Source organism: Halichoerus grypus, chromosome 7 (genome assembly GCF_964656455.1).
Source record: "Halichoerus grypus chromosome 7, mHalGry1.hap1.1, whole genome shotgun sequence".
NCBI classification, from domain to species: domain Eukaryota; kingdom Metazoa; phylum Chordata; class Mammalia; order Carnivora; family Phocidae; genus Halichoerus; species Halichoerus grypus.
The window spans coordinates 111918225-111931029 of NC_135718.1; the positions used below are offsets into that span (position 1 = coordinate 111918225).

The 12805-nt window shown below is 41.5% G+C and overlaps 1 protein-coding gene across 1 annotated transcript in view; it reads left to right on the forward strand.

The window, feature by feature from the left end:
- Window positions 1–12805, forward strand: part of COLGALT2 (collagen beta(1-O)galactosyltransferase 2) — a 106271-nt gene that overhangs the window by 63763 nt on the left and 29703 nt on the right. Inside the window, exons 3-6 of the mRNA XM_036076724.2 lie at window positions 470–587; window positions 3057–3191; window positions 5975–6179; window positions 11521–11640. Of these exons, the coding sequence (XP_035932617.1) occupies window positions 470–587; window positions 3057–3191; window positions 5975–6179; window positions 11521–11640 (578 nt within the window). The remainder of the gene's footprint in view (window positions 1–469; window positions 588–3056; window positions 3192–5974; window positions 6180–11520; window positions 11641–12805) is intronic.

The window sequence follows — 12805 nt, forward strand, 5'->3', positions numbered from 1 at the left end:
CTGGGAAACTCATATTTTTATGCTGCAAAATTTTTAAATTTATTTGATGGCAGAATATATTAAAAAGTGCTTAGGAACATGAGCTTTGGGGCTATGCCTGGATTTAAATTCTAACTGTGCCCCTTATTAACGTGTAGCATTAGGCAAATGACTTAACCACTCTGCACCAATTTCCTCATCTGTGAAATGGAGAATACTAACCTTGTGAGGACTCCGTAGGTTCTTCTTAGAAGCCACTGAAATATTTCATATAAGGATTCTTGTGTACAGTAAGCCACGTTACTTAATCTCTGCTTCCTTATCTGTAATATGAGGAAGATGATAACAATAATAGTACCCATGCACTAGGGTTGTTGGAAGTTGAAATGAGTTAGTGCATATAAACATTTAGGACAGAGCCTGGAATATATAGGCACTCAATAATTATAAGCTATTATTGTTATTATTACTATTATTATTATTATTTTAGATCTTACCCTGATGAAATTGGACCAAAGCATTGGCCAGGCTCCCGTTTTGCCCATGTGATGAAACTACGGCAGGCGGCCCTTCGAACTGCGAGGGAAAAATGGTCAGACTATATTCTGGTAAAAAAAAGATGTTTGATTTCTTTACAACTGTTATCTAGAATGTGTCCAAATCAACTGTCCAAAACTTAAGACTGTGGGAGCTATTAAAACAACCTTTTGTTTGAGAACCAACTCCCCCACCACTTTTTCTACGTGGGGCTTGAACTCACGACCCTGAGATCAAGACCTGTCAAGACCTGAGCTGAGATCAAGAGTTGGAATCTTCCAAAACAAACAAACAAACAAAAAAAACAGTTGGAGACTTAATGACTGAGCCACCAAGGAGCCTCTCCTCCACTTTTTAATAAACACACAAGGGAAAACTTGGGGAACTTAATATTGGGGTACCTGGATTTCATCTCAAACCATTCTTGACATGCATTTTCAGTGAGTAAGTGAATAAACTCCTGGATTATTTGATCTCTTTCATGTAATAGGGATAAGAAACTCTGAATCCTTTCAGTTCATAGGGAATGCTCGGGAAGATTCTTTTTTGTTTTTTTAAAGATTTATTCATTTATTTTAGAGAAAGAGAGAGAGAAGAGTGAGGGGGCAAAGGGGAGAATCTTCAAGCAGACTCCCCACTGAGCATGGAACCCAATGCGGGGCTCAATCTCACAACCCATGAGATCATGACCTGAGCCAAAACCAAGAGTCAGAGGCTTAGCTGACTGAGCCACCCAGGCGCACCACCCCCTTTTTTTAAAGATTTATTAGGGAAGATTCTTAATAACTCTTTAGAAATTTTTTTTCAGATATAAGAAAATAATTATATAAAAAAAGATTCAAATTAACAGCTCTGAAATTCCATTCCTTTTTGTTCCTCAGTGATTTGGGGGACTGTCATCCCTCTTTTTTTAAGAGACAATGGATTATTACTTACAGTAAATAGCATGTCTACCAGCATGCTTGTGGCACTTCCCCTGACCCCCACTTCTCACACAGGTGATGTCATGGGCTGAGATGGATGCTCTGCATCCAGTGGTTTTGTATCACAGCTGAGGAACCCAGAGTTCAGGGAACCTACTGCTTTTATAGCAAGCAGTCAACATACCTGCTCTTTCTCTGGGAAAATATGTTACTTCATCTTTCAAGGTTACCAGCTTCACAAACAACCCTGAGAAATGGCCCAGTTAAAGGAGCAGCCGGGACCTTGCAGCCCTGGCAGGGGAATGGCATCTCTTGCTTGGCTTCTTGATTGCTCCTAATTATGCTAGGTTCTCCTGGAGAATTTCTCTCTGTGGAGAGGTTCCATCACTTTTCTTAGAACTTTTGGAATGGTCCAGAAAAATGCTGGACTCAATGACTAGGAACCAGTGTTATCTTCTGTCCTTGTCCTCCAGGAACCTAACTTAATTGGAAAGGAGGGCAGCTTCCTAGGCAGCAAGTTGCTGCAGTCTGCATTTCCCTTCTGAAAGTTGACAGGGGCTTTTTTTCTTTGCAAGTTTATGGGAATCAAGTTCTCCATCTGTAGCCCCCAAAATCCATTTAATTCTTTTGGTGAGCATTTTCTAGTACAATCCTAGAAATAATACCAATAAAGCAAAGACAATATGGTTTCATTAGGCTTGTCAATATCTGCTCTCCATCACTAAACTCTGATTCCTAAAAGGAATACTTTTGACCTATGGCCATCCCCAGCTCATAACCATGACAAAAATCAGCCCAATAATTTATCACATGCACCTGTCCAATACAAATAATTTCATATACGTTTTCAAGTTGATGATATTTAACATTATAAAGCTGTTTAAATGTCATTGAAGCATACAAATGCTGAGTCCCAAATTTTTGGGTAAACAGACTGACTATCATAAGAATGAAAGCTTCTGATTATTTGTGTGTGTGTGGTAAAATACACATAACTTAAACCTACCATTTTAATTTTTTTAAGTGTATAGTTCAGTGAGATTATTTATTTTATATAATAGAATCTATTGTTAAACTATCCCTATACCTGAATCAGTGTTAACATGGACTTCTGCTAAGAGAGGGATAGGCTTCATGGGTTGATATAATGTACGTTCAACAAAAATTCTACTTGTAACATTAAAATGGCACTGATAAATCTGTTTTGGGCCATTTTGGCATTACGATGGACAACCTAAATAAGTCTGTTCATTTGTACCTAGGCTGGGCACTCAATGAGTGTTTTTGGATGACTCTTTAAGAGCTCTTGGGAGCTGTTAGTGGTTAATAACCACTAACCAAGGTGTGGGTTGGGTGCTGGTTGAGTGTGTACCCAGTATGGTAACATCAATTTATTGCTTGGTGCCTTATGCAGAGCTAGACATGTGGAAGTGAGTCTCAATGTATTTTGCCTGAATGAATGCCATCTGGCTTCAACAAGTTTCAATAAGGAGAACATAAATAACTGGTTCCATGTCTCATGAGCAAGTTCCTGTGATCCTTCAGAAGTGCTGGGTTAGTCTTGAACCCAATACAGAAAAGTACTTTTTCACCTGACATTATCTTTTCTTTTCCTAGTTCATAGATGTCGACAACTTCCTGACTAATCCACAGACCCTCAATCTAATGATTGCAGAAAACAAAACCATTGTGGCACCCATGCTGGAGTCTCGGGCCCTGTACTCTAATTTCTGGTGCGGAATCACACCTCAGGCAAGTCTTCTGGCTGATGGATTAAAAGGCTATGGGTTTTAACAAGGCAGCCATTATGTCAACCATGGCCCCATTCACCTTTTTCCTTACTTCCTCCCTTGAAATGTGCATGTCATGGTGTTACAGGAGTAAGCATGTTCAGGAAAGGAGGAAAATCAATATCTAATGCATAATCCAATGAGCTTTTTTATATTAATGAATTATGAAGAAAATATTCTAGTGAGCTTAGCCTTAGAAGCTTTAACTTAACCAATAAAGCTTACTGATATTTGTAATTTTTTCCTCTCTGATTCTGAGATTTTAAAAAAAAAAATAGGACTGGGGCGCCTGGGTGGCTCAGTTGGTTAAGCGACTGCCTTCAGCTCAGGTCATGATCCTGGAGTCCCGGGATCGAGTCCCACATCGGGCTCCCGGCTCGGCAGGAAGCCTGCTTCTCCCTTTCCCACTCCCCCTGCTTGTGTTCCCTCTCTCGCTGTCTCTCTCTCTGTCAAATAAATAAATAAAATCTTTAAAAAAAAAAAAAAAAAAAAAAAAAAAAAAATAGGACTTTTTGGTATTAAAACATAAGAACACTATAGAAAAATTTGGAAATGGAAAAAAGTAAAAAAAAAAAAAATTATGTGACTCCCCACGACTCTAACATCATGGATAACAACATGTTGTTAGTAACTATATCATCAAGTGGCTATAATGCAAATTACTTAACCTTTTTCTTAGTTTAAAATTATTCAAGTTGTTTGCAACTTTTAATGATTATAATGCCCATGATGATTAATGCACATTTTTCTGTATTTAATATTATGCCCTTAGGATAGCTTCTTAGAAGTAGAATTACTGAGTCAAAGAGTATACATATTTTGATGACCTTTGATATATGTTGCCAAATTTATTTCCAAAGCCATCTAATAATCAGAGCTGCTATGGTAGCTGGCTTTTACAAAATTCAAGTGAAAAACAAAATTTTAAATTTCCATCATCTCTTTTCCATTCTAAAAATCTTCAAAGTCTAGAACTCTGTTACAGTGAATGCTTCTGTCTGACTGTATTTTTAATTCTCTGGTTAATAAATTAGATAAATTAAAGAGATAAACCGATCAGTGTAGTATATATCAATATGGAATAAAGCTGTGCTAAGGGGAAAAAAATGTCTCATGCTCAAAGGGCTAAATTTTGAGTCCCTCTTTTATATTTGGTTTGGTTTTGGATGCAGAATGAGTCCAGTGGTGTGCTGATAAATGTTTAATAACTGGCTCTCCGTGGGGGGAAAAGCCATTTGCCAGCTTTGATAGTGTAGGTACTCTCACCATGTAAACAACTTAAATGTTGTCAAAGTGAGGGAAAGTTGAGTAATTGCAGTGTAGCCACTTGGTGACATAATGACAAAAAATATACAAAGCTACCGTCTGTGGTATTTTAGAATGGTGGGAATTAACATGATTTTTTTTAACAGATTTTAAGCTACCAAAATGTCAACTGGCTTGCAAAATTTCTGAAAATTTAATAAACAGTAGCTTTAGCACACTGCTGGATGAGCCATTCCTCTTTGGTTACAATTATTTCCTGCAGTTCTGAGAGATCTTGAATGCATGTTATCCACATCTCTTTTAAGGAGACATTAAGTTCGTATTTATAAAAGACATTCAGTTCCTTGGGGAGAGAACGTTTTATTAAGTTCATTTAAATTCATACACTCTCAGTAATCTGCAGTGTTTCACACGATAGAATCCACTCGAGGGCTGTTCTTAATGAGTTATGCGTTGACACCAGGAAAAAGGCCGGATTACCCTAGTAACTACAGCCTCTAAGTTTTTATTATTTCCTTATTTGCTTTAATCATTAAAAGCAAACAGGAGAAATGTGTGGTTCAAAACCACAGAGTAAGGAGGTTGGTTGTCCTGTGTGCTCATCCAGAAAGAACTTTCTAAAGGAGAATCCCCAAAAGAGTGTGGAGCAGTGGAGGCAGCTGCACCAGAATATTGAATAAGTAACTGCACTGAAGGACCCTCTTTGTATGTTTAAGTACTACAGATTTCATTAAAAATATTGGCCAGATAATGTAGTAATTTTAGTATTAGCCAATATTTTTTGATGCTTTCTTAGTGCTAGGCACTATTCTAAGCATTTTTCAGATTTTACCTTACCTAATTTTTTCAGGCAACCCCATGGAGTTGACTGTGCCATCATTCCTGGTTTACAGATGAGGGAATAGGCACAGCAAAGTTGAGTCACCTGACAGGTACCTCCAGACAATTAGTTGCTGAGATAGAATTTGAATTTGGGCAACCAGACACCAGAACCTGTGCTTTTAACTTCTCTGCTCCACCACCTCTTAATACTTTTCTTCACATTCAATCATACATCAACATGAAATATACTTTTATGAGATCATTAAATCCGGAGATAGGCTGAAACCAAAATTATTTCTTATTTTATTTTATTTTATTATGTTATGTTAGTCACCATACAGTACATCATTAGTTTTTGATGTAGTGTTCCATGATTCATTGTTTGCGTATAACACCCAGTGCTCCATGCAATACATGCCCTCCTTAATACCAAAATTATTTCTGAAAACAAGACCCTTTAAGTGTTATTTTCTATGCAAATAGCATTTCTTGAGCTCTGCTGGAAATTCTTAGATCAAGATAAGAATAGCGGAAGTGACTTTGCTTGGGGACTTCTCCTTAACTGGTGGCAGCTTAGAAGGAAGGAGCCTAGCGGAAGACTGCGAAAGATGAAGGCCTCAGATCAGAGAACAAAGCCCACCTATCTCTCTTTTCCAGGGCTTCTATAAACGCACCCCAGACTACCTTCAGATCAGAGAATGGAAGCGGATGGGCTGCTTTCCCGTTCCCATGGTTCACTCCACCTTCCTAATTGACCTCAGGAAGGAGGCCTCTGACAAGCTGATGTTCTATCCCCCGCACCAGGACTATACCTGGACCTTTGACGACATCATCGTCTTTGCCTTCTCCAGCAGGCAAGCAGGTACTAGTTCTGTTCAGTTGTCCTGTCACCATGGAAACACTGCAAATAACCAGGTCCTCTGTTTTGTGCATCTTCGTATAAAACAGACCTATATAAACCTTTTCTTTCAGGTAGTATTAGAGACAATTTTTTGCCATTCAGGACCCTCTGTTGCTGTCTCTGTGAACACCAATGACCCAGAGCCAGGGCTGGCCCCTCCTCAGAAATCCACTCTCCTTTTTTCTGAGTGCTGGGGAGACCGTGCGGGTGGAGCCGCCGTGAGCAGGTGATTGCTCCTCTCTGGTGCCGCTGCATCATTTTGTTCACTATAGGAACTTTTTATTAATTGGGAAACTGTGACAGAAGCCCAAAACAACATTGGCAAAGACCCCAGACTTTAAAAATAGAAGTTTATCTCTTCTTAAAAAAGTCTGAGCTGGCAGAGTGACACTGTTCCCCAAAGTTTTCAGAGCCCCTGGCTCCTTCTCTGTTGCTTCTTCATCCTCCATGAGTATTGTCTCTAATTGGATGACCCAAGACATCTCATCGGTATGGATGCATTCTAGCCAATGAGTAAATGCTGGGAGGGAAGGGCCCTCCTTCATTTAAGGACTTGAACATGTCACTTCCATGCATATCCCCTTAGCCAGAATTTAGTCACAGGTCACCTCGTAGCTGGAAGCAGGGCTCAGAATGTACTCTTTATTCTATGCAGTCTAGAGCCCCAGTTCTCTTACTCTAAAGGAGGAGGGGACAGATCTAGGGAGGCGACCAGCAGTCTCTGCCACAGTCCCCATGGACGGAAAGGCAGAGCCAGAGCCTTTCAAGAACCACTGGAAAGCGTTTCCGGTGGGGCCCGTAGGCTTTTTGAGGAAGACGAGTCAGTAGGAGGGTAAGTGATTTCTCTTGTGTCACCTTGCACATGCCATCAGGGAGGCTTTCATTCACTACGGCAACTCAGCAGGAAGATACATGACATTCCTAAAGCAAAGCTGTATTCTCAACATCATTCAGACCTTCCTGAGAGAAGTCAGTTCCCATTATCCATGAGCCAGAAACATGTCATTTCACCACTAGCAAAAATGAGCTCAGAAACCAGGCAGATGGTGAATAAACTCATGTGGCCATATACATTAGTGGGGATGAGACCAGGACCCCAGGCAGCTGAGGCAGGTTGCTGGCAGGTGAGAATGTAAATACAAACTCAAGCTACAGCTCACACATCAGGCCATCTTTAAAGCCATCGGTGTGCCACTCATCAGTTGTAGACTTGGTAGGAATGAGAATATTTGGTGGAAATGTAGAAGGCTGATTATTTTCCCTTGGCTGCTAGAGCCATTTAGACCCTTGGGCCAGGTGTAGGCATTCTTGAGCCCCGTGTCAGGGCAAAAGCAGGGTTCCTATCCTCATCTGGATTGAGAGTTCCTTTTAACTCGGTCTGTGATTTGCTCTGACTTCTCCAGGATGAGAAGCAGACTTGGGACCTTGTCATTCCTTTTGGTTGCGCCAGTCCCTTTGGTTCCAAGCCTGCAGTAAGGATGTTCCAAGAAAGTGAACTATTCACAATTACAATAATGGTCCTTGCCTAACAGAGCCCTCTCTGATAGTCAGTGCATAAGGTATTATTGTGACCCATGCACTCAATTATTAGGATATATTTTTTTAAACCAAGAACTGGATTTGGGGCTGGAAGAGTGACACAGGCTGGATAGGAATTTTTTAGCTCTGTCCTTTCCTTGGCCTGTTCACTCAGGCTTCATTTTTTATGAGTCAGACTCCCATAGGCTTTCCCAGGACATTGCAAACAGATGGATAGGCCCAAAGCTGTTTGGTGATTCAACTGGGGAGAGAAGAGGTAGAAAAGAAAGGAGAGGAAATCAATATTCTAGGCCTTGCCTTCATGCCTGGCATCGTGTTAGGCTCCGTGTTACTTGGGGAGATAAGGTCTTTGCATGTGGAAATATGAGTAGTAGTTGTGAAGCAGGGAAAGCTGAGGGTCACACGGGTGGTATAAACCACACACCCATCAGGGGGCAAGCAGGAAAGAATCACTGTCATTTGGGGGAAATGAAAGAGCTTTCCTGACAGCCCTGTGGCTTCAAGGTGACACTTAAACTTCTCTTGAAGTATTTCCAGGAGAGACAAGAATGAGCCTGGGAGTCTGTGTAGCCCATGGAAGCTTTGGTGATCCAAAGCAAAGCACTCCACTTCTCCCTTGATGAAAGATGATTTGCATTCTCTTGTTCTCACTCTGTGAATCTCCCTAGCTGTGTTTCCTCCACTGAAGCATCATTTGTTAAATGTCCAACAGGCAATTAAGGGTCTGCAGGTACCTGGCAGGACCGTCTCACTGCAGACCTTGATCCTTAACCTTTCACCTCGGACTCCAGTCATTGCCACATGCGGGTTGATGAGTGAGAGGGGCAATCCAAGTGTGCTGGTGCGCTGGGGTGTGGCTGCTGATCTAGCCCCCGAGGAGAGCACAGGATCATAGGCGAGTCTCTGAGGCTATAATGAAGCCAAGGTCAGGAGTTCACTTCCCATTGTGGCCAGGGGTGTGGGCTCTGTATCCACAGGAGTCATCTCTGGCGCCGGCCAGTCATCTTCCGAATGTCTGCTGTTGAGTCAAAGAAGGCAAGCGATGTGGGTGATGGGCAGGCAGATCTGCCTCCTACATGGCACTGGTAGTAATCAAAGTGCCTCCCATGTGTGAGAATGGCAACTCGGAGTTATTACTGGTTCTGAGACTTGGCTTCGGAACCCTAGGCAGATAAGAAAATACTTGGCTTTGGCTCTTTAGGGACAAAGGTTTCATGCTAATGACTTACTGTGTGACCTTGGACAAGTCATAGCCCTCCTGAATCTGATTTGTCATCACCAAGATTAAAAATAAGCATATCAATTTGCCGTGTTAAGGTACTATGTGAGAACAAGGAAATGTCGGATATTTTCACAAGTACAGAGCTTCGAGGTATAGTTTCATTTACCAATCTTTTCCAAAGGGAAAGAAAATTGTTTTCTCCAGAAGTAGGTTTCACTGAGAGTACCAGTTTCCTTTATAGACTTTAACTAATGATCAACACATTTCCTTTTAAAATGTTTATGTTTTTATCAAATTATCCATGTATGTAGTTGAGTTAAAAGAGTCCTCCAAGATTTATTATAAAATTAGAAGTCCCCTACACATCACCCCCTTGTACCTCATTTCCCTCTTCTAGAAGACAGACACTTTTATCTCTAACAGATGATGGTAGATGTGTAATATTATATCCGTGTTTCTAAATAATATGCTCGTGTTGCTACTTCTTGATTCTCTGGTTTTGCTTGAGGCATTATCTACTGAGTGTCCACTACGGAAGTTGAGGAGTTAGCCCTCTCCCCTCCCTTTGCTCCCTCAGTGCAAACACGGTCTTCCCAACACCCTGCCCTCTTGATAGAATTACATGGTGATTTAAGATAGATCATGGCCTGTGCTTTTGTTGTTCGAGTTATACGAACCTAATTCTAGGCTGAGCCACTTATAGACTATGCTTAGTTTGCCTTCCATATTTAACTTAAAAATGCCCCCCCTTTTCTTGCTTAGTTTTATTATTCCAAATACAATCCCAAACTAAGCCCTAGTTGTCTAAAACCTCTCTTAGAATGATCCAATTTTTCAGATGTTCTTTTTGCACGTTTGTGAAGATGTCTCTCCTGGAGCCTTCCGATGTACTTGCATCTGAGTGGTGCCACACCTATCGACCCCAACCCGGGATGCCCTTCTCTCCCTTCCTCCCTCCCACATGGGCGCCCCTGTCAATTATGTCCCAGGTCTCCCTTGTTTTCTGTGATCCGCCCCCTCCTCTTCTCCTTCCCCTTACTCTTCCCCCTTCTCTTTCTCCCGCATCATCCAGTCACTTTTTGAGAAAGTGCGATGGTAAGTAAATACTTAGGACCTTGCATGTGTGAAAATGCCTTTCTTGTCCCTCCATATTTGATGGACACCTTGGCTAAGTCTAGTCTCATCTCCCCTTTTTACTGAAGCTTTGGAAAGGGGAATGGTAAAATGATTTACCTAATTAGGCTCGAGAGGCAACCGAAACATGAAATCACTTGCCTTTCATTTCCTAATCGCATCATGACTTTGCAAGAGGCTACGTTTTGGTTCGAAGTTCCTCCAAAGGATCGTGTAGACAAACAGCAGAGTTAGTGAGTTCACTTGGTGAAGCAAGAGAAGGGACAGCGCGTGCTGGACCAGCCCTGGTTTGAGCCAGATTCAGTAAAAAGGAGGATAAAGGCCCTTTTCTTTCCCCTGTTCTTCTGTTAATGCCGTGAGACAGCTTCACCTGATTTGGCAGGTGATAGAGCTGACTGGAGGAAATTTCATCTGCACAACATAGAGAAGTCACTATGCAGGTAATTCTGTCTCTGGAAAGCATAGATGATTACAGCAATTAACCAGTCAGAAGCTTGGACCCATGGACCAGTGCTTGGCAGACTCATCCTTTTCATTAGGATTAATTCATTAATCCTATAAATTAATCCCATTAATTTCATTAATCTTTTCATTAGGCAGGACTGTCAATTGTTGGATCTCTATGAGACCATCTGATTCTTGTATTCCTAGCTGTCTGGTTAAACAGAGACGCTGTACAACTCTTGGAGTTAGCCATCTGGGGCCTGGAAACCCAGTGTTGAATACAAGAGGGCTGGGGCATTTTTCTGGTATTGTCACACTGAAGGTTCTTACTAGGACTTGAAATGCAGACTCTTTTGTCCCTTTATGAATCTGTTATACAAGTTTCACGTCTGTTGGTTGACTCCAAATCCATGCTTGCTAAGAGAAGAAATAAAACCATGGAGATCCATGGAGAATTCTAAATTTCCTTTGTTTTTTGTTCTCCCTATGCCTAGATTTAGCTTTAATAATCTGTCAGCCTCGCAGGGTTTTCCTGTTTGCTTTCATATCAAATGTGGATTTTATTCCTCATTTTCTTGTTATTTCCTGTAGGCGGATTACAGTGTTCCATTCTGTTCTCTGGGATGGGAATTCCTTGCCTCCTTTTGATTCCTTCAAGCCTTTAGTGTTCATTTCAGACCACGAGTATGCTTTTTCTTTGGAAAGAAAAAAAATCAATTTCCTCTGAGCTGAAGAATAGCCCACGGTTTTTATTAGCCCCCAACGCTGTGTTAAATTTTCTTAATAAAGAGCATTTTTGAGGTCTACAGACAGCGTCTGAAACAACTACTGTTCAGTTTCAGTGCCAAACTCAGCTTCAGCCACAGTCCAAGCTTTTTTTTTTTTTTTCCCCTTAGTTGTCTCTAGGGAACTAAGAACTGTGTTTTCTGATTGGTTGCTTTTGTTGCTCTCTTGGGTCCTCAGGCATCCAGATGTACCTCTGCAACCGAGAGCACTATGGCTACCTGCCCATCCCCCTGAAGCCCCATCAGACCCTGCAGGAGGACATCGAGAACCTCATCCATGTGCAGATAGAAGCGATGAGTGAGTGATCCCGGAGCCTTTTGTTCCCTTGCCACCGTGACCATACCAGCCACTCCTCCCCTCTCCCAGGACTGAGATCTCACAGCCACCAGTCTGCCTTGGCTGAAACATTCATTTGTTCATTCATTCTTAAACTTCTCCTATGCAACATACCAATATGACAAGGTCTGCCCTTAGGGAGCTTCCAATCCAGGTGCCGAAGCTGGGTACACAGTAAATACATCTCACACAAGGTTATAAGGGCTAGAATGGTGTTTTGTGGTGTGGACTTAAACTCTAAACTTTTACTGCTTTCTAATTATAGGATTTTGGAAAAGCAATCTAACCTTAGTTGTGAAATGGAGATAAAAACTTAGGGCTTGGGGGCAAATTCTCCATGATATATATCAGAAGTCCAATAACGATAATTATGATTTCAACTTAATAATAGCTTATCATGTAACAGATACTAGGCTAAGCATTTTTTGTCCATAGTCTCATTAATCCTTACAACATTCAATGAAAGGGTTTTTATTATCCCCATATCACAGATGAAGAAGTAGAGTGTCAGCAACTTGCCCTAGATCACTTTGCTAAACAAATGACAGGTTGGGACTTGAACCAGTCTTGCAATCTGCAAAGCTCATGTCCTTAAACACGGCATCCTTATTGCCTCTGTGTCTAGCATGATGTCAGAATCGGTAAATGCTCAATAATCAGTCACCATACTAATTATGGTGTATAATGTGCAGTGGTGGCTAAAGGAGAAGGTAATGGATAAACCCTGCCTGGAAGGATGTTGGAAATGGCTTCCCAAAGGACGGAATATTTGCACTTCATTTTCACGCAGCATCTGAGAAATTCTGTTATTCGTCACGGGAGGGTAGGATGTGTGTGTGGGGGCAATGGGGATGACTGGGGAGGCACAGCAGGAAGTGAGGCTGGAAAGTGGGCAGGAGCCCAGCCAGAAGGACCTCTAATGTATATAAGAAGGTGTTTGGACTTTTCCTGAAAGGAGGGGAGCTCTTAAAGAGATTTTTAGCAGAGAAATGTCTGATTGAAATCTGGATTTAGAATGGTTTCTCTCACAGTAAGAGAAGTATGGCTGGAGTAGGGTGGGGCAGGGGATGGCTGGGCTCAGGCCAGAGGTGAAGAGGACATTTTGGATGTTACATGGTAAACTAGG